Source organism: Balearica regulorum, chromosome 18 (genome assembly GCF_011004875.1).
Source record: "Balearica regulorum gibbericeps isolate bBalReg1 chromosome 18, bBalReg1.pri, whole genome shotgun sequence".
NCBI lineage: Eukaryota > Metazoa > Chordata > Aves > Gruiformes > Gruidae > Balearica > Balearica regulorum.
The window spans coordinates 8,691,010-8,717,188 of record NC_046201.1 but is presented as its reverse complement, the minus strand read 5'-3'; the positions used below and the strand labels follow the sequence as shown (position 1 = coordinate 8,717,188).

Sequence of the window (26,179 nt, the reverse complement as noted above, 5' to 3'; positions counted from 1 at the left end):
GGCTGCCCAGGGCCGGCGGGGAGGACAGCGGGGACAGCAGCTCCCTGCACTGTCACCTCCCTCGCCCAGCTCTTCCCAGCCGTGTTGAGGACATGGAGCTGGGGGAATCCCAGTCTCTCGATACTACTGGTCTTTACGGGTAAATTAGTGACCGACTGTGCCAGCAATGCGGACAATGGCTGCGTGATTAAATTGGGATCCCACAGCATCCCGCATGGGCTCACCACCCCCACGTGATGGCGATGCAGGCAGTGATGCCACCCCAGCTGGATCTGGGGGGTCCTGTTGGCCGTACCCCCTTCCAATCCGCTGGCACGTTATCTTCCAGCCTGGTCCTGCAGTGGCGGCTCACAGGCCACAGGCGCTGCCGGCAGAGAGCTGGAGCATCGGGATTGCGCACAGGTCTCCTGGGATCAGAGAAGCTGGGGGAAGGAAACCTGCAGTAAGTACAGAGCATTTATAGAGGCTTTAGGCTAAATCCTTCCCTCCTGAGGTGCCTGGCTGGAGCAGGCACTGCAAAGCCGTTTCCTAAAGTTCGTTATTCCTTTTCAGGCCAGGACTTTGCAGTTGGCAGCAGGGCTGGGTTAGGAAGGGGGAGAGGGAGGCATTGCACGCTGGGCGCAATGCTGGCTGAGCCGGGCTGGCAACCAGGGGCTTCATTTTGGCAGTGTTCACGGTGACAAGTCCAACATCTCCCGGTGAGATAGCGCAGCAGCCCGGAGCGGCGCCGGGAGGAGGACGAAGGAGGAACACCCAACCTGGCACACACGCGTGTCCCGCGATAGCCCTCGGCCACGTCGGTGGGAGCAAAAATGACAATGAGCCCTATTGGCATCTTCCACCTCTCACCCTGTGCAGCTCAGAGGGAAGAGGACCCGAGTCAGGGCTGCTCTTCTGGATGTCTTGGGCTTTACCACGCTGAAGCCTTCAGCCTTATTTCACTTAAAATCCCAGGACTGCTCCTGTTCTGGCCAGGTCGGTGGAGAAGCAGTCCGTGCTGGCATCCCAGCGTCATGCCAGCGCCAAGGGCTTGGGGCAGCTCCTGCAGCTCCTTCTCAAAGCACCCCCAAGGGTGCTCATGGGGTCCCTTCCCAGGACCACCCCAACTAACGATGTTTGTCAGAAGGTCCCGGGGGGCTGGCTTTGCAGGGGACACAAGAAGTCCCCCGCTTTTCTCCACGAACCAAATAACGAGGCTGTCCCCACGCATGAGGGAAGGTGGGATCAGCCCCGAGGGTCCGGATTTGGGGTTTCCGCCTTCGCCCCGGAGACGGTGGAGGAGTCAAGGGTGGGGATCTGCCATCATCCACATCCCACACGCCATGGAGCTGAAGTCTCCGTTTTTTTGCCTTCACCTCCCACTCGAGGATCGGGAGCCAAGTACATTTCTCATTGCACCCGGTGCGCGGGGAGGAGGAGAGGCAATGTGGGAGGGCACGGGGGGAGTGGGAGCAGCCGTCGGCAGGCGGGTACAGACCCCGCAGGGACACGGCGTGTCATGAGCAGAAGCTCAGAGGGCCTGGAAACCCATCTTCACCCCCTGTGGCCATGCAAATGGAGGATGGCTTGAACAGGCACTTGATCTCTCCCTGCCGTGCAGAAGCTGCAGGAGGAGCCGGCTGGGGCTCGGCAGGGATGGAGCCCCGCTGGCAGGGCCAGCACCGCAGTGCCACCTCATCATGGGGACGAGTCCGTGGGATGGAGGTGGAAAGCAGGAGATGCTCAGCTGGAGAGGGATCAGGGTGTTGAAATGAACTGGGATCTGAGAGAAGTGGAGTGATTTCTTCCATACGGATTACTGAGGCTGATCCCATCTCAGCCTTCCCGCTGGCCATGGGGACCATGTCCTCTGTTCCCACCCCGGAGCCCCATGGCCCTGGACCACCCTGCTGTGGCAGTGGCACTGGGACAGCAGGCAGCAACCAGGGGCAGCTTGGGCTGGGCAGGGCAAGCAAATGCCATCCCAGCCCTCAGGGCTGCCACCTCCCTCCGCACACCATCGTGCACCAAAGGCACCGGGGGGTCACCCGAGGCCCTGTGGGGCCGTACAGGCTGGCAGGGCATCGCAGGGCGATGCTGCCTGCCTGGCAGTGCAATCCCCAGCCGGGACTTGGAAGCAATGGTGTCAACGCAGCATCTTTCTCCTTCTGGAACAAGTCGCCTCCTAACCCCGAGCCCTCGAGAGCAATAGTCGCGGGAAACCATGGAAACGGGCAGCTGGCGCATGACAGCGTGTGCCTGCGCTCCTGCCCCTGATTTATGTCCCACGTCTGGGACAAGACACAGAAGTTCAGGGCTGTTGGAGTTCTTTTGGGATTTTGAGGCAGTGGAGCATCGCCGCCCCTTTACTCACCGTCTCTTGTTTGCGGAGCGGGATGGCACGTGGGAACGGGGCTGGGCTCCTGCCGGGGCCAGGTGTGATGTCCCCAAAGGGGGGGGGTAGAAACCTTGAAAAGACTGGGGGATTTCTCACTTAGTCTTCTAATATTTTCTAATATTTGAATATTTTTAAACAGAGACTCTTGAGCCAAGACCTTTCGACTCCCGGCGAAGCACCCGCTGCAGCCAGGCTCACCACGTAACCACGTACCGGGCTGCCAGCCCAGCATCGACCAAGGCACAAGGTACAAAAACTTCAAAGAGTCCTTTTCTTTAAACACGCAGCAAGTAATAACTTAACCAATGCTTCACCTAGATTATTGCCTGAGCTTTCATATTTTTGCAGAATTTGAGGGGTTTTTTCCGTTTTTGAAAGCACTAGCGCTGCATTGCAGTTTTGCTCCGGTTTTAAGCTGGGTCTAAGCGCAGTGCCTCTTCCCCTGCGTTTTTAAGGGAGGGCGATAAGCTTGGCCATGCCATCCTGGGTCCAGAGGGGTTTCTCTGCTGCGTGGTGGCCACCTGGGGACATTGTAGTTAATATTTGAGCTCAAGCTCACAGATGCGAATCCCAGCGGCTAATGGACAGGAGGCAAATCCAAACTTTAAGCCGGCTGGTGAAAATCTGATGATTTAGCAGCCAGTGGTGGTGGTATCGGGGACCTGAACGATGGGTAGGGTTGGCTGTGCTGCTGGGTTTGCACACTGGTGGGTTTGGCAGCTCCCAGGTGAGCTGAGCTTTGTGTCCCTGAGCCGAGGTGGTCATGGATGCTTGGGGCTCCTGGTTCATCCTCAGCACAAATTCGGTGGGGGACCCACAGAGGGGGACCCACAGAGGGGGACCTGTGGGCAGCATCTTCTCTGCCAGCTCTCGTTAAATCTGCAAGAGCAAATTTGCTGACACCGCCGGTCTGGCTGCTGTTAACGGGGAGGTGGCCGAGGCTGGTTTTGGAGGAGAAATACCAGCAAAAACCTTCGACAGATCTGCAATAACAAAGCTCCAGCCCCCAAAGGGGCTCAGCCGCCCCCCAGCCCCTGTCTGTCTGTCTGTCTGTCTGCCCCGCGCAGCGGGTGCGCAGCGGGTGCGGGAGGCGGCTGTGCACACCAGGCTGCTTCTCTTGTCTCTGATCCCCCTCTGGGGGATTGTCGGTTATTACAAGTCTCTGTAGTATTTTCCTTCTCTCTGTGCAAATGGACCGTGCTGCGGGTTTAATATGCCGGATTTTCTGGGAGCTGGAAACGGTATTTGGGTACAAACCAGCCCAAAGGCACACACAGTAAGGCAGCGGGAAGCCTGGCGTGGAGGTGTTCCCGCGCTCCTCGTCCCTGCCAAGACGCCACCAGGAGCGATGCAATCGCAAAACAACAATAATATATTTGTTTCACGAGTGCCTTAACTCTGGATCCCTTTACAATTGGGTCCTGCCACGAGAAGGGAGAGCAAATTTTCGTCATTAAAGAAGTCCCCGTGGGACAGACCATCATCTCCTTTGGGTGGCAGAGAGATGTTCGTGGGTGGGGGTCCCTCGCACTCCCCTCTCCGCGCAGCCCAAGAATCAGAGGCAGGTGAGGGTCTGTCCTTCCAAACACAGCCTCCTGCAAAATCAGGGAGCGCAAGGGGGAGAGCGGAGGCAGAGCTCAGCGCAGCCAGCGCTTGGGATAACTTTAACTCGGCACTTTGGATTCTGAATTTCCTCTGAGCTGTTTACAAGAGCCGGGAAAAAAAAAAACTTCCAACCCCAACCCGAACCCCCCAGCACCGTCCTGATGTTGCCCAGAACATCTCCCTCATCCCTCCCTTTCGGGGAGAGAAAAAAAAAAGGGAAGGAGGGAGGAGTGGGAAGAGAGGAGGAGAGAGGGAGAAAGTGAGCTCACGTTCACACATTGGTAAAGAGGCTGGTCTTGCAATGCCTTTGAATATTTTACTTTTAGGCAGTTCCCCATCAGTCAGCCACACACACCCGAGCCGAGCTGAAGCTAACTACAGCCATGGACAGCACTAGGAGAGCTGAAATCTAATCGCATGCATCATACCTCCGGGATATTTTTTTAAATTACATATATAAACACGCCGACAGGCAGCCGCGCTCGCACACACACACACATATACATCCACACGTCGGCAGAGCCGCCAGCACCCGCACGGCCGCTGAGCAAACACCTTGTCTCTTCTCGCAGGATATACCCGCTCACACACATCTCTTCATCTCCTCCTGGCTTCCCGGAGGATCGTGCCGGCTGTTTTTCATGGAGAAAGTCCAGGGAGAAATGGAGATTGAGAGATGGGAAAGAAGTGAAGAGATTTCAGACGCAGAAAAAAAGGTTATTCAAGAGACATGGAGCAGAGTATATGCAAACTGCGAGGACGTTGGGGTCTCCATACTCATCAGGTATTTAAAAGAAAAAAAAAAAAAAGGAAGCAGCAAATCCAACTAAATCCCTTTATAGCTGAGAAAGAGGCAGAACAATATATATAACTGAACTGAAATGAATGACAGCGAGTGGGGAGCTGGCTGGGTGTATTCGCTGGCTGGGAGCAGGGAGGGTTTCACAGCACTCCTCTGATTTCCACACCTTTGAGCCGGGTGGCGGCGGCGGGGGGAGCGGGGGGAGCCTTGCCGGGGACTTTGGGGGAAGCTGCTTCCATCGCAAAGGTCACCTTAACCCGCGGACGGAGCTGGGGGGGCGGCGGAGGGGGGTGGAGAGCGGCTCTGGGCTCCGCTTGCCGGGCTTGGGGGTATTTTATTTTTTTACACACACACACACACACACCCCCCCCCAGTTAGCTGCGTGAGGATGGCATCGGTACGTAGCAGGCTGGCGGGTGAAATAATGCAAGTTGGGAGCCAAGATAAAACCCAAGCAGGTGTGTCTCCGAGGGCACCATCTGTCCCTCCGGCGGCAGCGTCGGCGGGAAGGAGAGCGCTGAAGTTGGTGGCGGAAGGGGGGTGTGGGGGGCACAGGCGGGAGAGGGGGGCATCTGGGGGGGGGGACGGTACCCAGCCGCCCCGGGAGCGGGGTGCGGAGCATCACCCGACAGCGTGGAACTGTGCGGCTCAGACCCGCAGCTCACGAGCCCCGTGTGAAACCAAACTGGGGGTGATGCTCGGGGAGGGGGGGATAGAGGCAGGTGGGCGTTCTTGTGTCGTCCGGGGGTGCGACCCTTGTCCTGGTACCCCAGGAAGGTGCCGGGTGGGAGTCCCACGGGGTCCCACGGACCCCAGGAGTTTGGGGTGTCAGTGGGGTGCAGGCTGTTTCCCTTATTTAAGAGGGGAGAGGAGGACAGGCAGGGCGAGGAGGAGGGCAGGTGAGGTGCCCCCACTGACCTGTTGCCAGGCAGCAAAGATGCTCTCGGGAGACACGAAGCTCCCACCACCCATCCTGGGGACCAGCAACGTGCCCTGGTCGGGCTCCAGCCTGGCCCCAGCCCCAGGCACCCCAGGTGGGAGAGAGGAGACTGGGTTGTGTCCTTCCCGTTTGGCTCCTGCAGCGGGGACTGTGGGTGCTTGGAGAACCCCTTGGATGGATGCGCTGTTTATTAATAATTATCCCAAAAGTTTTCCAAGAGGCTGAGAGCTAATGGCCCGAGCCCATGGGATCTGCAGAGAGCAGAGGCTCCCTGGACGTGCCGGTGAGCAAAGCCGGTTCCCCTCCAGGCTCGCCGCCAGCACTGCGACGGGATTTTCCTAGCAAGACCCCTCTGCAGAGAATCCAAAATGACATTTGAGTCCCCCCTCCGCCTCCTTCTCAAACATTGCCTTCTCTCAGAGCCAGCTGACGGCTGAGCCCGCTCCCCCACAGCTCCCGCTCCGTGTAGCCGACCGGGACAGTCTGGAGGTGCGTCCCCGCAGCCGGGGACACCGCGGCCACCTGGGCTGTGCCACACATGGCAGAGGTCTGGGGGATGCAAAATTCCCTTTTTCCCCATCCCATGAGCTTTGGCACGGGGCTTGGCCAGCAGCCGTGCACAGCCAGCTCCTCGCCTGGCACCCGGGTCACGCCGTGGCCCCATCCGCCGCGCAGCCGGGTGCCCCCCTGCCCGCGAGCACAGGGAGGGTGGCCGGGTGCCCGCGGCTGGCGCCGAGGGACTCGTGGCGATGCCTTGGGGGATCCACCCAGGGCAGCTCATTGCTTTCGGTGTCCCTGCGTGCAGTCGCGGGGCTCGGGGCAGGGCTGGGGACGAGGCGCAGCGAGGTGCGGCAGCGGGGACTGTGCAGCTGAGCTCTGGTCCCAACTCAAACTTTCCCGGTAGAAGTTTCTGGTCCAGTTGTTTGTTTTTCCAGGGAGAGCGGTGGCACTGTGGTTTCCCCCCGTGCTGTGCCAACAGGGCAGGACTGAGCTGGCTCCTAGGGTGAACCTCGGCTCCTTGCGAGCCTTTACATGCTTGGCCGTGGCACGTGCCCTGGCACGTCCCAGCTAAACCCACCACCCGCTCCCTCAGCCAGAGCTTCCCTGGGATGCTTAAAGTAAGGTCTGGGCTTGTGGTGCATGTCCCCAGGGATGGCGGTGTAATTTGGGAGAGCTGCCGTCCCCTCCAGCAGCACCCGTTGGAGCAGCGCACCTGCCTGCACCCCCATGCCACGACTCCGGTGGCCGGGCTGCCCCCTCCCCGGCAGCAAACCCCGTCCCCAAAGAGGGCTTCATGCTGCCGCCCTGAGCCCCGCTCACCCCCTCCGCCAGCTCCGACGAACTCAACCTGAGCTCCCTGGGGATGGCGTGCGCCTGGCGAAAGAAGGGCAGCCCTGGCCGGGGTTGGGATCATCGGCGGCCGCCGCTCTCCCGGCTGCGTTTTCCCAGCTGGCATCAGCCGCCGGGAGAAGTGGGTCATGCGTGGAGGCCGCCGGGAGCCCAGGCAGCGCGGGCGGGCGGCAGCCGCTTCCCCAGACATGATTCAGCAGCTCCAGAGGTCAGGGCTGGGGAGGGGGCGGCGGGCGGCCGCCGGTGCGGTGCGAGCTGACCTGTCCGGTGCTTTTGGGTGCGCACACATGCAACGTGCGGGGGGGCCCAGAGCTGCCCCAGCCTCCGTGCTGTACCGGTACAGGGCTGGTGGTGTTCATCGCCTTGCTAGGGAAACTGAGGCAGAAAGGGATGTGCACAAAGGTGGCCGGGGAGAGGGAAGGGGGATGCACGGCTGTGCGCTCCCCTCTGGCACAACCCCCTTAAAATCTGTTATCAGCCGTATTTCTGTCGTCAGGGTTGCGACCGGGGTGTTGCCGGTGTCGGGTGGAGGGTCTCTCCATGCTTTCCTGCTCCGTCCCCTCTCTGTCCCTTTGGAGCTGCTCAGGGCAGGGAATTACTTTTTCCCACGTGGGAAGGGCTGGGGGTTTGCAGCACCTCTGGATATAAAGGGTCAAAACCAGTCTGGGGCCTGATCCTGTGCCCCGAGGGTGGAGGCAGAGAGGCAGTGATGCCTACCCAAAAGGCAGTGATGGGGAGGGCTGCAGTGCCGACATCCTGCAGGGACCCAGTCCAGCTCCCTCTGCCCCTTCTTCAGCCTCTGCCCAGCAACGTGCCCCACCACCCCCAGCCTTTCCATGCTTTGCAGATGGGGAAACTGAGGCACAGACCTGGGCATCGGGTTCCCAGCCCTCATGGCTGCTGTTAATGCTTGTGGCTGTAGCAAATCCCTTTGGTGCTGCCAGCAGCACGGTGGGGTCCTGATCACGCAGGGCCTCTGGGCTCCCAGGGGACATAAACACGAATAATGGGGACTTCTGGCTGAGCAGCTACCGGATCATGGGAATCTGTGCTGTGTGGTTAAAACTATGCTGCTAATTGACAATTTCCTCGGTGGGGGAGCCTCGCGCTGGAGGAAGCACAGTCTCCTCGCCACGCTCATCTTCCTCCTCCGGAGCTCAGGGGCCTCTGCAGGCTCCATCTCGCAGCAGCCGCCTTAACCCTTGCTGGAGCTGGAGCTGGAGCTGCACCCGGACCCCCAGCCTGCACATTTGGGGCCGTGCGTTTCGGCTGGGTCTCTCCCAAACGGGCACGCCGGCCAACACGGCTGCGCCTCACCTGTAGCCTGCCCGTGCCCCTGGGCTCGTTGCTGTGCCTCAGTTCCCCCATCTGTAATTTAGCAATCGATCCCTTTTGAAGAACCCCCCCCCCACGGTAAAGAGCTCACGGCGGGCGAGCCCGGGCGTGCGAGGGGCGCGGGGCAGCTCTGGCATCTGCTTTAGCCCTCGCTGTGCAGCACAGGAGCCCCTCGAGCACGCAGCCGTCGCTTCCCAAGCATGCCCCTTTCTCCAACGCCCTCGCAATAGTTTATTGCCAATACCTCACGCTCAGTGATTGTGCCGGGGAATGCAAACACCCGGGTGGCTCAGCCCTCCCGCTGCCCACCCTCCCGTGGCACGCAGGGGCCGAGAGCACCGGGGCAAGCGCACGTGACCATCAACGGGGGGCTCGGGGACATCGCTCTTTTGCAGACCCCAACTAAGCCCAGGACGCCAGGGCTGAAACCGCAGCCTGTCCTGACCATTGCACGCATTCGCTCCCACACCCACACACACGTACCGCGGTCACAGATGTAGGACCACAAAACTTTACGGATCCCATCAGAGCATAAAACCCGGGGATGTTTTCTATTAGCTCCCAGGCAGATCCGCAGCGAATGTTAATGCCATGCCAAGCACAGGCAACGCAACCTGCCACAGTCGCTCCAGACTGTGCCCCATCCAAGGGCTTTCTTCATCCCCGGTTCCTCCATCTCCGCTCCAGACCCATCGGCTTTCCAAATTTCCATTACCTTCTCCATCGCTCCTGATGTGCTCTTTCCCTCTCAGAGGGTGTGGGAGGGGAAGCAAAAGGATTGCCAATGCAGAATCAGGCCCCCGGATCTCGACAGCTGCTTAGTCTGAGCTAACACACCTGGATTCAGACAGTTTGCAAAGAGCTTTGAAATAGAAAAGCACTCCTTGCATGCCAGACATTGCTGTAAGTTTTAGGTTAAAATAACAAAGAGCCTGAGTAATGAGTCTGGCTACGCAGAAACCCCCCTTTTTTTCCGCTGAATCTAAAAAAGTGATTTGAATCCCCCCAAAAATGGCATTTAAAGAAATTATTTTGCAGCTACCCCCAAAGCCGACATGTGTTTTGTGGAGGTGTCCTTTGGGAAGGGGTCTGTTCCTGGCTGCTGACGGGTGAATTTCAGAGCAAAGCAGCTCAGAGAGATCCCGTTGCTGCAATATCTCGCCTTGAAAAGGGCCCGATGAAAAGATGGACCTTCTGTGGGGCGATGGCCCTGTCCCATGGCCCCTCACACGCTCTCAAATCATTGTGGTCAAGCTGGAGAGATGTTTTCCCGGAGACAAGGAGAGCCCGAGAGCAGCAAGGCTCGGCTCTGCCGACGAGGACACGCACAAGGAACATTTTCCAGCGCAGCAGCCCCTTCCACGAGCGGTGATGGGGGCGAGTGTGGGTTTAATAATCTCTGTCTAGGAGCAGCCCTTGTTTGTGCAGCTGCGTTTTCTCTCTGACCACAGCACCGGGAACAAGCCTTTTCGGCTGCTTCCCGGCCAAGGCGGCTGTGCGGGGATCCCTGCGGCACATCCCGCACCAGCCGCAGCCTCGGGGCTGCCAGCAGCTCTCGGGGTGACTCGAGAAGAGCCTTTCCCATGCCCCAGGGCTGCTCTTGCATCACCTGGGAGCCGTGCGGGGCTAGAAAGATCCCGCTCGACACCCCGAGAGCTGCAAGGACATCCCTGGCCAAGGGAAGCAAAGGCACAGGGGGGGTCGAACGCTGTCCTGGATGGTTTCCCTGGCTGTGGCCGAGGACATGCTGGATGTGTTGGTACCAGCCCTGAAAATTCTTCCCCTGGAGCAGGAGGCGAGGGCCAAGTCTCTGCTCTGCTAACCAGCTCCGCTAACGAGCTGCTGCGGCCGAGCGGGGCTGTACCTCCAAACGCGGCTCGGCGAGCGCCCGTCTGCAGAGTTTCAGCGCTCATTAAAGGCAGGGAAATGTCAGGACAGCCCTCGCTGGGCTGGCAGGCGCTGAGCACGGCCGGGGAACGGGGAGTGCTGGCTGGCTGGCAATCCTGCTGGAGCGCGGCGCCGGGGACGAGCGGCTGGCGGAGCCGCTGGCAATGCCGAGCCAGGGCTGCTGGAAATCGGCACGGGAGCGTTGGAGAGGGGAGGCGGTGGCAGATGCCAGCAAAAATCAGGTTCCTGATTTTCCTGGACGGAAGGCAGGTCCCAGCACAGGGACCACGTCCTTGTGAATCTGGGTTACCCGCTCTCCACCCGACCGGGGGCTGTCTTCGACCCCCAAACACCTCTGCTGTCCTTGGGGGTCCGGGACAAGCTCCATCCTCACCGTGCGCCTGCCTTGGAGGCAAGAGTCACGTTTTAGCATCGCTTTCTGCTGGGCCTCGCCAAGCCCGCTTGGCAGAGCTGCAGGAAGGGTGCCCGGTGTGGGGGGAGATGCCGGTGGAAGGGGCTGACGCAGCCGTCCCTGCACGCTGCCTGCACCCAGCAGGCAGGGATGCAGGCAGGGACAGCGGTTTGGCAGCAGACAGGAGCAGGGACATGGGTGTGGAGGATGAGGAGGATGCTGTGGACGAAGGCACTGAGCAAAGGGGATTGCAAGGGCCGTAGGAAACCAGAGGCATGTAGGAAAGCCACTTTGGTGCTGTTAATTCATTTATCTGATGAAAGCTGTCCTTACCTCTAGCCTAAAGGTTTATCTACTCAGCCAAGAGGATTTAGGTTGAATCCACGTACGTGGTAGGGGAAGACAACAGCAACGAGGACTTGAAGGTGTGAGTTGTGCACACATGAGCGAGCAGGACCTGCCCCCCCGGGGGCTGCTGCCTTGTGTCCAAATGTGTTTGGCTGCATCTTTGCTGCTGGGGCCTCTCCCAGCCCCACTGGGTGTCCTGGTCCCTCTGGGCTGTGCAGCGCCCAGGGCGTTACAGCCTCCGAGCACGGCTCAGTGTTCTGCCGGAGTCTGCTCCCGAGGCTTTGCAGTGGGACGTGGGCTTCACCTGGAGGAAAGCCAGCTACACCTCTTCTCCCTCAGTTGTAGAAGTTGAATTTAGCATCAGAGTGTGGACCGGGGGCTTGGCCCTTTTCCCTCCAGCCCTCCCACACCGGAGCTGGAGATGCTGCCCACCACCATCTCCACCGGTCCGTGAGCCCTTGGGGAGAGGACATGGGCAGAGCTGTGCTGCGAGGGCAAGCAGGCACCATCTTCTTCTTCCTCCGATTAGATTTGCCTTTTTCTGTCTTGCTGAGCAGTGGCATTGACATGGCTGAGACCTTTCTCACCTTGGCCTGGGAGCTGTAATCAGAGGCAGCACCCAGCACCTCTGCCCCAGCCTGAAAATAGGATGATAGACTACAGGTGGCTGGGAGGAGCAGGGGGAACGTGCGGGCGCAGCAGTGAGACAGCCCTCAGCATAATAAATAGCAGCACCACACACCACCTGCCTACCCATTATCAGCTGCTTTGTAGGCACCCGAGCAGAAAGGAGTTGGAAGGAGAGGTTTGAAAAGGGACACGGAGAGGCTCCAGGCTGCGTTAGAGAGAGTTTCTCCCACGTAGAGGGACGAGGCGAGAGAAAACATGAAGGCATTGGTAGGAAAATCTAGGAAAAAAAAAAAAAAGGCTACAAGTGCTGGCTGGGGGTTTGGCTGAAGCCTCCTGGCAGCTTCGAGGGGTCCCCAGCATTTCCCCCCCCCCAGTTTGCAAACAGGGTAAGTGAAGCATCGAGGGTTTAGGTGCGAGCAGCTTCCTTTCTCTTTCCAGCCAGGAAAGGAAGGAGGTGGCTGGGCATGGAGATTTCCTCCATGTGGGGTTTGCTCTGCAGGGTCTGGGGAGAGGGAGGGAGATGGGGGAGAAGTGGCGTCTCTCCTCCTGAACACAAAACAGGTTCCCAGTGACTGCAGTGGTTTTGCACCTTAATTATTTCCTTTGGCTCTGCTACTGGGAATGGTTGTGTCCTTAAAGTTGTTAAAAGGGCAAAAGAGAGAGGAAAAGCAATGCTGACATCCTGTATGTTGGGTCCAGATGTAGCTCGCAGAGTACAAATTAGTGGGTGCAGAATGGAATCGCTTAAAAAGAAATTTAATGAGATCGGTATGCAGGCATCTGGTTTCTATCAATCATCATTTTGTGTGATATGCAATGGTAAATATCATCTTTTTAATGACTCCGATGAAGAAAAAGAGCCCAAAAAACACACGCACACATCATGAGCCAACAAAATTCCAGAGCCTGAGATGTTTGAACTCTCAAAAAATGTTCTGTAGATGGAAAAACCCCAACTGACACCTCTTCTAATTTGCTATTGTTTGAGTTATTTTATTTCTTCCTTTTTTTTTCTCCTTTCCTCTGGTTATATTTAACCTCTGTGTTAAATTAATCTTCTCTGTTTATTAACAACTACCACTGAGCAAGCCTCCTTCCCTCTTTTTCTTGGTTCGACAACTCAAATATTTGCTCCAGGCCAGAAGTTCTTGCTGCAGGCGTCTGCCTTCCTCCAGCCCTGCAGAGAGGCACTGGCCAAGGAGAGATGGCTGCGGGTCTCTCGCCGGCCATGGATTTGCTTTTCAACTTGAAGCAAAAATGGTTTGGGCTCCCCTGTTTCAGTTCTCCATCGATGAAAGCGAGCAGACAGCGCGTGGGGCTGAGCGCGTGAGCCAGGGGTTTGCTGGTTTTACATCCCTCCAGCACCACGGCCGTCCCTCTCGCAGGTCCCTTAGGAAAGCGGCTGGGCTCAGTTCCCATGGGGGCATCACCCTGAAGTGGGGAAAACTTGGAAAGTGAATATTTGGATCCTTCACTGGCCTGGTCTCACCCAGGTTGGGGACTTTTTGGGGTTAAATCAATCTGTGTAGCTGGCTGAAAGCAGCAGAGAGGTGAAGGCGATGCTGTGGGAGAGGCACCAAAGCCTCTGCTCCTGAAGGACGTTGAGCCCTTCCGTTGGCAGAGGGATTCTGCAATTCCTGGTGATGCAGGGGTCGGTCCCCCCTTGCCGTACTTTCTGCTGAAAGACCCTGGCTCAGACCAGGATTTTTTTTTTTCTCAGCTCATTCCTGGGACTTCACAACATCACACCCTTGAGCTGAGATCGAGGGCTTTTCATGGAACTTCTGATGGTTTGGGATTCAGAGGCTTAGGCGTGATCTACCGGCTGGCAGCCTCCAGCCCCTGCACGGGGTAGTCTGTGGGCAGCAGGTCCCGCTTCCAGCAGCACCCCCTGCTCCCGGGGGGATGCCTGCCAGAGCTGGGGGGGGAAAAGATCTGAGCAGGGATGGCAAAACCCATAGCTCTGACCTTGGCGGGGTGTTCGCCGTCGATAGCTGGAGGACATTGATCTCCAGGGCCGGCTGGAGCTGTGGGCTCAGGGGCTGCAGCAGCTTGCCCAGAGGTGGGGAGGGACAGGACGGGGAGAATGATGCTGTGACTGGATGGAAAAAATGGTCCCATGAAAACAGAGAGGAACGTTTGTCCTTCTGTTGGGAAATGCCCAGGGCAGAAGTCTCGAATCCTGGGAAGGGTGCTGTCTGCATGGCCCCAGCTGGCTCCATCCCCCGGCCAGGGGACCGGTGTCCATCCCCGACCACCTCTCTGACAGCTCCGGGCTGAAGTGTATGGACTGAGCATCTCTGTGGCGACAGGAGCTGGAGACAGCTGGGCCTGGAAATGATTTCTCCTGACAGGGACCAGATGTGTCAGGAGGAGCTTTGCCGGGGGGAGGCTGCACAATTACAAGAGGAGTTTTGTCATGGGTCCCCTCCAGGTTTTAAAAGCAACACCTTATCTCCCCCTTTCCACCTTCCTTCCTCCCCCACCCTTTCGGTCGCACAATCTTCACACCTCCAAAACCTATTTTGGGCCGTCTGATGAATCCCAGATGCCTCGGGGAAGCAACAGAAGCGGCAGTGCACTCCAGGCGCTGCTTCACGCCACTGCCTTGGCAATGCCCCCAAGTTCCGCAAGCCAACGGAGCGGGGGAAGGAAGGAAGAAGGGGGGGGAAAGGAGAATAATTAAGTGGTAAACGACCCTGGTCCTCAATATTGCAATTATTTGTGGAGTGGGGAAGAGGATCCCACCTGATCATGGAGGGAGGTAGGGATGGTTGGGAAGAGGATGGGATGGGTTCACGTGGCTTGGGAAGGTGCTTGGGGTGGGGGTTACGGCAGTGTGGGAGAGGGGAGGAGGCAGCCGGGTGTCTGTCTGGAGCTGGGGATAAATGGGATGATGGGGGACAGCCCTGGGACCCGTCTGCCACCTCCTGAGCATCCTTCACTGGTTCCCATCCAGGCAAAGGGGGGCCCAGGGGGAGGCAGGGAAAGCCGGGTCAGAGGGAGGGAGCTGGGCGACACGGGGGAGCAAGTGCTGCTGTTCTCCCCCGTGTAACTTGGGGGGAAGGAGGTGGCGAACACAATTTGAGTGTCGGTCCTGGCTGCTGAGAGCGACCTGCGGCAGTGCTGGCATTGATGATGATGATGGTGCTGGTATCGGTGGCCCCAGACCTTCAACCCCCCGAGCCCTCCAACTCCCCAGGGAGCTCAGCATGGCAGCTGCAGCTTCATTTGCTTCAGCTGCGTTTCACTGGGGTTGATTTAATCCTGCAGAAAAGAGGGTCCTCAGCCCCCTGAGGGGCAGGTGGGGTGTTTGGGGTATCCTCGTGCTGGGGGAAATGGCTCCTGGTATAGATGAGCAGTGACATGGATTCAGGGCTGAGATCCTGCTGGAAGCTCTGGTGGGGCTGATCTGTGAAAGTCAGTGGCATCCTGGGCGGGGGGGGACTATTTTGGGTGGTAATGCAGGAATAATGCCCATGGGGCCAGAAAGGTGGGGAAGAGGGGCAGGGAGAGGCTGGCTGGGATAAAGAGAGGTTTTCATGCTCATCTCCAGCTCTCTGAGACAGGATGTGATGTTTTGATGTATGTGGGCATGTATAGAGCATCTGGCATGCCTGTGTGGAGTCTCTGGGTATCAAGAATTCAGTCTTGCCTCTGCTTTGTAGAGGAACATCCAGCTGCAATGCCCTTGTAGCAGGTGGGGAAGGTTGGGGAGAATGGCATGAACCTGCTGATTTTTAGGCAGCTAAATGCCACAGCTCCTGGGGAATTCAATGAAGAAAACCAGCCCTGGCTGTGTTAGATGCATGGGGGTGGTTTGCAGCATCTCCACCACTCCATGCTTTGCTTTAACCTCTCAGCCTGCTCTCACCCTCCTGATGGTATTTTGTATCTATTTTTTTTCAAAGGTTTTTTGTCAACTTCCCATCGGCCAAGCAGTACTTCAGCCAGTTCAAGCACATGGAGGATCCGCTGGAGATGGAGAGGAGCTTGCAACTGCGTAAGCATGCTCGGCGGGTCATGGGTGCCATTAACACTGTTGTGGAGAACCTCAATGACTCTGAAAAGGTGTCCTCCGTTCTGGCCCTGGTGGGCAAGGCCCATGCCCTCAAGCACAAAGTGGAGCCCATCTACTTTAAGGTAAGGGATGGGAGCAAAAAGAAAAAATATCTCTGGGGTGCTTTAGAAATTAGGGCAGGAGAGAGGGAGCTGTGGCGAGGTGGTGCTGCCTGTCCTCGCCCGGAGGAGGTTGGCTGGTCGTGGGGGTTGCTCCTCGCGTGGCCGCAGCATCCCACTGCGATGCTGCCCTGCACAGACCACCATTCCCAAACGCAGCCAGCGCTGAAGCATCAAGTACCTCACCCTGCCCAGGGAAATCTGCCTGCCTGCAGCCCCTCCGGCGGGGTTGTAGCAGTATGTTCCTTCTTTTAGAAATCAAGCATGATAGAAGGGACTAGATAATCTGAGGTGCTCAAATTAGGGAGATGCTTGAACCCACAAACAGCACCCCATCGTGCCTGGGTCTCAGCCTCCCCCGTGCCCATGCAGCTGCTTACCTGCCCTGTCTCTTCCCTGGGGTGTCGACAGACCTCCCAAACATCTGTCTGTCCTGCAGAGGGTTCTCATTCCCAGAACTCAGCCACAGGATCAAATTGGGTTGTTCTTAGGAAAAAGCTAAATTTACTGTTAGCTGCTCCCTGGAGAATTATTAACCCCTTGCTGTCCACCTCCCTCCAGAAACTCACTGGTGTCATGCTGGAGGTCATTGCTGAAGAATACGCCAATGACTTCACCCCGGAGGCGCACGGCGCCTGGACCAAGATGAGGACCCTCATCTACACCCACGTGACGGCGGCGTACAAGGAGGTGGGCTGGGCGCAGTACCCCACCGCCACCCTGTGAGCGGCCAGCGGGGCCGGGCGAGGGGCAGGGAGGGCTTCGCTCACCCCAGGACTTCACTCTGGTCTCTTCTCAAGATCTTCGCTCAGTCTGGGGAGCCCGGTAGGGCCAGCTCTGTTAGCTGCCAAGTCACAATTTGATCTCCATGGGGTTTAAAAACAAACTAAATAAGCCAAAAAAAACCAAAACAAACAAAAAAATAGAATCATGAAGGGTGTGGGTGGGTCGGGGTGAAGCAGTTGCAGGGGATGCTGGAAGGAGATGCAGAACGTGAGGGGAGGGCGTTGGTTGTTGGCTCTTACTGTCCTGGCTTGTCCATCACCACCTCCCAAATCCTGCACCTTGCTTGCATCATCTCAAAGTCCCTTGCACAAGCAGTGACGTGCAGCCCCGTTCGCTGACAAACATGACGACCCTCATTTTTCATGCAAAGCCACCGGGTAAACCTGGCTCCTTGCTTTTGGGGGCACGATGTGCTTATGGGGACCGCCAGCTGCCCGACTGGCACCGACAACGCTTTGCTTTGCACTTTCTCCGCTCACCTGGCAGGGTGGCAGGGCCGCTGGCTGCGGCCGGAGCCGCTCTCGGCTGTCCATCACCCTGCACCTTGGGCCAGCAGCAGCCCTCGCCCCTCCAGTCATCCAGAGTCCCTCTCCTTCACCGGCTGTTGCAAACCCTCCTGGGGCTAGAAGGAGCAAAGGGGAGGGAGAGACGTGCTCCCCCAGCGCGTAAGAGAGCGGGGAAGGAGGGGGATGCCTTTGGGCTGCCTCCCGCCGTGGCTCAGAGCGCAGCACGTAGGATGGATCCCTGTGCCAGATGCAGGGAGCTGGTGAGCCCACCCGCCTCCCTTCAGGTCCCCTGGGCAGCAGGGAGGTGCACGAGGATGGGCTCGGGTGGCAGACGTTGTGCCGTCGCCCTGGGAGCTGGTGTGCGTCTGTCTGTCCGGCAGCCAGGAGCGGGGCGGTGCAGGGATGTGGGGCTGGGGCGGCTCTGCCCCACTCGGTGAGAAGAGGAGGGGGGCTCAGGCTGGGGTGGGGAGGGGGGGAGATGAAATGGACATAGCAGGAGGGGTTCCTGGGTGTGAAGAAAGCTCCCTGCTCTGTTAAAATTAATAAATAACTTGTTGCATAGAGCATATTCCTTCCCTCTTGGTGAAACCGGGTTCCTTCAAATAAAGTGCCTGGTAGAAATCAAGCCCTGCAGGAGCTGCGTCCCTCCTAGGGGCTGGCGGTGCTCCTGCCCGTCCCTGGCAAAGGGCTCTCCATCCCAAAACAAGATGTGGCTGCAGGGCTCGCAGCACTCATCTTGCCCCCAATACCGACTCCTCCTGAAGCTGTGGGTGAGTCTGCTTGGTTTTGCTGCCTCAGTTTCCCCTTTGGTTACGAAAAAGGGAGGAGGAGCAGCCCTGTGGCCTCCTGCACGCATGTGCTTGGATTTATAGGATGCTCTGGGGGCTGATTCCCAAAGGATTGGAGACGAAGCATCAGATGTGCTAGGAAGCTTTGGCATCCTTGCCACCCAGTATTTCCCAAAAATGTCTCTTATTTTTTAAAGCCCTGACGTTAAGGGCAGTGTTACCTATCGCAGTGGGAAGGGGGCTCCCCTCTGAGATTTCCTCTGGCCTCACTCCATTACAGCCCTCAGGAGACGGCGGCTTTCCAGGGGAGACCAGCTCCTCTCCTGGATGTCAGCTGGACGGGCAACGAGCCCACGGTCCCCGGCTGGGATCCCCACGGCTGCCCTGGGGACGTGTCCCCCCCCTCTGCCGCAGGGACATTGCTGGAGGGGGCAGCAGAAACTCTCCCCGGGGCTGACCTCCCTCCTCCAGAGCAGCCAGCCAGGAACTCCTGCCTTGCTCACCCGCAGTCAGTTCATCTGTGCTTTTAATTATCCCCAGGGAAGAGGGTTGGGGTTTTTTCCTGTTTCTGGTGTTTTGCTTCCATGCCAAGGGGCTCCTCTGCCCCCCACATGGCACTGCCGGGAGGGGTGACCAGCACGGGGTGCCCGCTCCCAGAAAAGCTCTCAGTGGGGTTCTCCCCTTTCCTCTGCCGCCTGTAACCGCAGGGTTCCGCTCGGGATCTGTGGGAGCCCGTACAGAGGGGCAAACCCCGGACCCCAGCCCTGCGCCTTCCATCCCTCATGCCAAAACGCCGGCACAGCCCACGCCTGGGCACCCGCCCTGGGGGTGACTGTTCAAAGTGGCAGCAGGGGAGATGTCTTCTCCTGTTCCTCTGGGCTCGGCTAGGTGCAGCCTGGAGTTGGTGCCACCGGCCGGTGCCCTGGCTCTGGGCAAGGGGGGGGGTCTGGGGAGGGCTCTAAACCTTTGACTGCGTTCCCCAGCGCTCCTTTGCTTTCCTGCAGAGCCCTGGGACCAGGGTCAGTCCCAAAATAGCTCCAGGGCTCCACCAATGCCACTACAGCCGCTCTCTCTGGCCTTGCAGTTCTTTCCTCCCTATGTCCCATAGTAAAGCAGGTGAGAGGAGCGATGGAGCCAGGAGCGACGGCACGTCCTGGGTGTACAGAGAGGGTTGGGTGGAAAAAACTGCTTGGGGCACGGCTGTCCCTGGCACGGCAGCGTGCAAGGTCAAGGGGTTTATAAAAGGAAGGGATGGGCACAGGGTGACAAGTGATGCCACTTTGCTCATGGAGTGGGCTGGCATTTAAAGTCAGCACCCCCAAAATTCAGCCCACCAGCCTGCACTGGCGCAGGTGCCAGCAGCTGATGCCTCTGGCTCGTGTCTGAATGTCCGAGCGGCTGCTCGTCCTCTGCGCGGTTGGCGGAGGCATCTTTCAAACAGCAGCTGCTGGCCTGGGTCAGGATTCGGCCCGTGCAGAAGGGAAAAGACCTGTTCAGTCATTGACTTTGCTCCAGTGCAAAACTGGAGAGTGATCTTGCTTGGAACAGGGCTGTTAGATTATTTTTTTGAGAGGTGGGGGATTTGGGTGCATCACAGGACTCTCACGAGCGCAGCTTCGCAGATTTCTGCCAAAACCTCGGGGCCAGCAGTGCATATTTTCAATGAGTTCATGTACTCCCCGCGCTCTGCGGATGCTGGGCCAGGGATGTTTCCGTACGGGGATGTTCCATCTTTAGACGCGGTTCAACACGTTAACCTTTGAGGTTAATATTCTCCAGGTGGGAATTTTCTTTTTTGGTGCAAACCTTCCTCTCCCTTCCCACAACCCAAATTGGGCTCAGTGGCAATCAGCAGGGAAGTGATTTTTGGGGTGGTTGGAAAGTCCCCATGTTCATGCCTGACCCACCCGAGTGCCTTGGCTTTGGGGGAGCAGCAGTGAGGTTCCCCCCACCTCACCTTTGAACGGGGCCTGGTTCCTTCTTTTTTTATTTTTATATTTTTTCATCCCTAGAAAAAACTGACCCGTGACCTCGTGCACCCACGCGTGTGTGTGCTGGGCTTGGGGTTTTTTCCAGGCACATTTTTCTAAAGCAAATCCAGATGTGTGCAGCTGCTGTCCCTCGAGGAGCTTCCCCCCCCCCATCAGTCAAATTGCAGGCCAGGCAAATATATGCAAACAAAAACATGTTTATTTTTACCATCTCTGTAGGAAGTAAGATGAAGCGGGGAGGGCGGCCGGGGCAGATCTCATGAGGGGAAGAGATGGAGATAAAGTGAACGCCCCCTCTTCACCACCCGCAGCAGAGCAGGCGTTGCTTAAATCGGGGAAAATTCTCATCTGGGGAGAGATGAAAATGAACAGAAAAAGGAAAAAATACCATTCCAGAGTGACAGGGCTGATAAATACTGTGTGGAAGAGCAGCAAGGGAGGCCAGGTCCTGGCTCTGAGCGTGGCTCTCCGGCGCACACGCGTGCACACGCATGTACAGCTGCTCCCTGTTACCGCCAGCCCCGTCGTGCCCCCCGACCCATCGCAGCTGGCTGGGGTCCCCCGTGTCCCCCCTTCCCTTCAGGCCCTGCTCGCTGGGGCACGACATTCCACCTCTCCTCGCGCCTGGCTTGGGGTAGGGGCGCTGCCCACGCGTGCTTTGGGCTCGGCTTCGCTCTCCTTGGTGGTGCCAGGTAGGGACTGACTCGCAAAGTGATGCCACAAAAATTCATCGGCGAGAAACAGGGGGCTCAGGGCACGGCACTGGCACATGCTGGGGACCGGCTAGTCTCTCCTTGTCCCTGGCGGGGACCCCCACGTCCCTCAGCCCCATTCGACTTCCCCAGGGATGCTGCCCGACTGCTCCTGCTCGCCCTGCTCCCCGCGATGCCTGTGCCGTTGCGGCTGCCCCGGTGCAAGCCAGCCAAGCGCAGGTCAGAGCTGCCGCCCCGTGACCAGGGCAGGATGCGGCCCCTGGCTCAGCCAGCGCCTCTGCGTGAGCATCAGGGCTGGGCTTGGACCCGTGACCCGGGTGGGAAAGTCTTTGTGCCCCCTGCCAGCAGCAGGTGACTGCCGACTGGGGGGGGGGGGGCGGATTTGGTGTCCCCAGGGCAGGGTCCCCCCCGAGCGCCTCGTCCTGGCTCCCTTTGGGGACACTCGCTCATGTCAGCCAGCCTGTGTTCCCCCACCCCGGGTTTGCCGCTGTGTTTGGTCGGAGGGAGCTCTGCGCTGGAGGGAAGGGGAAGCGTTATGCTGGGATGGGACGCAGGTCCCACCCACCCTGACCCCCCCCATGGCCAACACTCGTGGCAGGTGTAGCTCCATACCCACCCGGCCAGCTAGAGAGACACCCAACAGCACCCCCAAGGACCTTGTGCCACCACCCTTGTCTTCTCTCACGGCCAGACAAATCCCCATGGCCGAGGCAGCCGAGCCGCCGGCTCTCCCGGGGCACTCCTCTTGCATCTCTGCCAGTTTGCTCCAGTTTGCCCCAGTAAAGGGGATCCCAGCGTCTCCCTGCTCTCTGGGGAGGTGCCCAGCGACTTCAGTGGGGACCAGATTTCGGCTGGCTGGCGTCTGGCACCAGAGCTCAGCCTTCCCCGCCCCTTGCCGTAGGGAAGCCGCCCTGGTGCGCTGATGTCAGCGCGAGGACTGCTCGGGGCCAGCACCAGCGATGCCAGACAGATGGGTGGAAGGGAAACCCGTGAGCTGACCTTGGACCAACTTATCCGAAAGGGAGGGATAAAACTACCCGCCTGGGTCTGACCTATTTAACAGACTGCGACGATAATTATTTTCCATAGCTGAAGTTGTCTCTAATTGTTAGTATGTCTTAACCAGTCCCACCGTGACCCACAGACGTGAGCCGGCGTGGTCTGATGTAACTCCGTGTCTTTCCTGTTACTGCTGCGGATACTGTTCATGTACGTGATTCTCGGCGCTTCTGTGCTGGTTTTATACATGCCGTTTCGTGTACGATGGGTGTAACTTGTTTTTCTTTTTGTAGGTTTTTAGTATGTTTGTAACCGGACAGAATGGTGTTATTAAACCGAAACTTGTATCTTCAGTGGATAAATCAATCAAACCCCTCCAGCTCTCCTTGGTTTCTTTCCGGTGGGGTGGCTGCAAGGCTGGGGGGCTCTGGGGGGCTGCCCCATGGCCGGACGGGTCTGTGGGTTCCTGGGCTCGCTCTGGGGCACCGGCCAGGGAGTTTTGCAGCTGGAAAGCAGGAGCGAAGGGAGGAGATGTGCCCTTCGCTGCCCTTCTGCACCAAGGGTGGTAGAAGTGGTCGGAGGCACCTTACCAAGGGGCTCAAGTGAGAAGGGGAAGGTCTCCTCCTCCGGGCTCTTTGCTTGGCTTCCAGGTGCGTTGTACAAACCTGCGGGGGCTGTCCCTGAATCAGGAGCTGTTCCCCTGCCCCTGCCAGCCCAAAATGCATGCAGGGAGGATGAGCTGCATGGGACCTGCCGGGCATTTCCCTAATGGATGTCCTAAGGCTGACGTGCAGCCTCCATGGCACGTGAATCCGGGCAGGCACTGAGACAAAAGCTCTTCTCTGCTGTGGGAGGCAGCGGGGCAGAGCTGGACATGAAACCTGCAGTGGTGATGGCCACAAGATGCAGCAACCATGACCTCCAAGGACTGTGAGATACTTCCCAGCCTTTAAAAATAACAAACAGCTCCCCGAGTAGCAGAAGCCAAATTTTCCATGGCTCTGTCCCACACGGCTCCTCCTGTGGAGGCCACTCACTGTGGCTGAATCGTGGGATGGGTCTCAGCGCCCTTGGGTCACGTTGTGGTTTCCCTCCATGGGTCTTTCCAGCTCCCTCTTTTGCAAAAAAATTAAGACCTCTGTCAAATTGGTTGACACTGGCCAATCTTTCCAAAGTTGTTGGCAGAGGATGGATGGATGGATGGATGGATGGAGAGACAGATGTGTGTTATGGTCCCATAAGCCCCATTTCCTCGGGATGCAAGGCTTGGAAAAGAAATCCAAGCAAACCTTTTTATTGTGCTCCTCTGCTGATGCCAACAGAAGTTAATCAGCACAAGTCAGAGCGGGCTTTCAGGGAAGGGAAAGCTCATCCCACCAGGGTGGTAGAAACCACCAGCACCTGGCCACAACCAATTTTAAGGGGAGCAATCCCAGCTTGAGACCCCAATCTGAGGCTGGGGGAGCCTCAGTGGGGTCTGAGAGGGAGGAGGGCAGAGATTAGTCCCTTGGAGGCTGCCCGGGGTCTTGGGGAGCCTGATGCTGGTTTGTCTCCTGTTGGGCTGAGGGCAAAGATGAGGTTCTCCAGCCCTGCACATGGCAGAGTAGCTCTTGTGTGGGCAGGCACTTGAGCTAGTCTGGGGTCCTCAAGCTACAGGGACCGGGGTGGCCAGGCAAGGGGAGCCTAATTCTTCCCCTACAGCTTAGCCAAAGCAAGCCCAACTGGCCATGGCCATGGAGAAAGGAACCCAAGGCCAAACCGTGTGGGGAGGGGAATAACTGCCTGGTTCAATCTGTCTTCTCCCACTGCGTCTTTTTTTTTGCGGGGGGGAAACCACTTGGTGCTGTTAATGCGATTAATAAGCTGTCTTTGGAGTCTCCGCCACATCCTGTACACACTTCCAGGCGGAAGAGAATGGTCAGCAAAGCCCGCACGCTGCTATGCTCCAGATGGGAAACGTTGGCTGGGAAACCACAAGCAAAAGGACTGGCTGGCTCAGGAGTGAGGACGTGGTGGTGGGGACCTGCAGCTCCTAGACCTTTGCACGCTAGGCTGAGCCTAGCCAGAACCAGCGGTGGCCGGAGGGCGCTGACATGGGGCTGTTTTTTCTAACGGTTTGTTGAAAAAGGACCCGGGAATTTCAGCATTACCTTGCAGGGAGAAAATATGTATACAGCCCTTCACTTTGTACTAATATTTACCCCCAGATCCCGTCACTTCGGGGTGGCTGCGACGATCACACCATGACCTGAACCCCACGGCCACACCACTGCTCTGCAAGCATTGGTGGAAAAGGAGACAGGGTGGGAGGCTGAGGCTTGCGGCACACTGGAAAATTGGCCCAGGCACGAGGGTGATGGGCTCACACCCTCCTGCTAAAAACCACCTTGTTCCCAGGCGTCACAGCCTGGGAATGCTGCTTTCCAGGAGGCAACCCTTGCCTGAGGGAGCCAGAGGAGATCCAGCTCTTAGACATCACCTCGGCGGCCCTGGTGATGTTTTACGGGCTGGGGAGTGGAGGGAGAGGGGAATTGGATAGCTAAGGCACGGCACGGGGTGTGCTCCCAGCCCGTCTCCTGGGTGTGCTCCAGCCCCGGGAAAGCCCGTCTGCCCCCCGCCGCTGGCTATGGGGTGCAGCGCTCCCTGCCCAACGTCTGCCTTGTGCTGGGGGAACTGCGGCTTCACGAACCCGGCGCAGATCGGGCACAGAAGTGGCACATCTCCACCGTGTGTCCGTGGCCCAGTGACAGCCAAGGGCAGAGCCAGGAGGTTACTGCGAGGGACGGACAGAAATACATCTGCAAGGGGGAGATTAAAAAAAGAAAATGCAACAACTGTGCTGCAGAAATACCTATTAAAACCCAGCCCACGGGAGCTGTCGGTGAGGAGAACTCCTCCCATGTGTGCCGGGTGACACAGGGTGAGAAACCTCAGAGGATCGAGCCTGCAGGCTCCTACCGGCTTGAAGGACATGTCCCTTCTTCTTCTCCATTATCTGCATGGAGAAAATAGCCAGAAGCTCCAGGTTTTGCTGTATGAACCGCTCTATGGCCACCCTCACCGGTGTGGTGAGCTGGTTTTTGGCAGCTCCTTGCTCAGAGCAAAACCCCCAGGGGCTAAAAAAAAAAAAAAAAAAAAAAGCAGGAAAAAATCATCCCACCCCGGCGGGGCTGACACTGAGCAGGAGCCGGCCCTTCCTTCCGCGCCCGGCTCCTCTTCAGCTGCGCCGGCCGATATGGTTTATCTGAGCAGTGCTGAATGTAAACGCTGTCAGCGCCAGCCGGGATTAATTCCCGGGAGTTTGGCAGCCGAGAGATGAAATAACAGCATTTGGGGGGGGGGGAAGTGCACATCTCAGATTGAAAAAGCCTCCCAGCTAATTTACAGCCAGGTTTCTCTTCTCCCAGACACTCTTGAGAGAGAGCAGAGCCGAGGGGAGAGGGAGGATGGGAGAGAGGGACAAGAGGAGGAGGAGGAGGATGGCTCCCCGGGGGGCAGGCTGCCTCCTCCTCCTCTTCTTCCTCCCCACTGGGACCCAAGGGAGCGGGGATGATTGGGAAACCCCACTCGCCCCACACACAGGAGCTGGCTCCGCGGTGCCCAAAAGCGCTTGGCCCTGCTGCCAGGGTCCCGGGGTGGTGGGGGAGGACACAACCCGCATCCCCCCCAGCCCAGCCAAATTGCCCTCTGGTTTTGCAGGACCCCCCGGGTGCTGGTGGAGGCAGCAGCGCCGAAGGCACCGAGGTGCTCCCGGACACCTGAACCTGGACAGCCGGCACCGTGCCCGAGCCAGGAGCCTCCCTCCGCTTTCCACCCGCGGCGGGGGGATGCGCGTTAGCCTGGGACCTCGGGGGACAATTACCATCCCCATGCTAACGAGCACCGGCTCCCCTCTCTTTGGGGAACAAACCGGCAAAAAGCACATTCCCGTCGCTCGGCGCATTAAACGCTGCGAGATCACCCGAACCAGCTTTGCTGCTGGGAGGATTCCCATCCCCACGCAGATGGGACATCTACTGCTGTTTATTACAAATCCTTTTTATTAATTGACGAGTATGTTTGCTTTAAGGGAAAGCTTTAGAACGCCACCCCGCAGACGCTGTTGTTTGTATATTCCATCAGTCTTGAGGCTGATGTTCCAAACAGCTCCTGAAATAAAGTTATCATCAGGCTCTGATGCATTGTTGTTGTTTTATATTTATATAGCAGGGGCATTTGTTTTGGGGATACTTTTCTAAGCAATAGTGTGGTTTTAATTTACTTTAGATATTTCAGTAACTAACTGCAAATACTTTCTCTTGTTTTTGTTGTTTTCTTGGTAGAGGGAAAAATTGGTCGTCAGAAAGGCCAGCAGTGCATGGGCAGGTAAATTGGTTTATTTTAAACTTAGAAAAGTCCACGTCTCATCTGTCTGCCAAGAGCTGTGCATCATTCAGGGCTCTGCTACCAGCAAATTACGATTATACTCAGGATTTAACAACATATTTTATACCTACCTACATCCTATAGATGTATTTTGAGGTCTCGGTGC

General features: G+C 57.8%; 1 protein-coding gene across 2 annotated transcripts; it reads left to right on the top strand.

Moving 5' to 3' along the window:
• Positions 1-4,214: 4,214 nt before the first annotated feature.
• CYGB (cytoglobin) lies at positions 4,215-25,825 on the top strand. Of its 2 annotated transcripts, XM_075770962.1 has the most exons (4): positions 4,256-4,766; positions 15,598-15,829; positions 16,427-16,555; positions 25,348-25,825. In XM_075770962.1, the coding sequence occupies exons 1-4, from the start codon at positions 4,624-4,626 to the stop codon at positions 25,408-25,410; spliced, it is 567 nt and encodes a 188-aa protein (XP_075627077.1). In that variant the 5' UTR covers positions 4,256-4,623; the 3' UTR covers positions 25,411-25,825. The 2 variants fall into 2 exon arrangements, with proteins under 2 accessions (XP_075627078.1, XP_075627077.1); XM_075770963.1 differs by lacking the exon at positions 25,348-25,825 and having other exon boundaries at positions 4,215-4,766; positions 16,427-22,023.
• Positions 25,826-26,179: the final 354 nt, after the last annotated feature.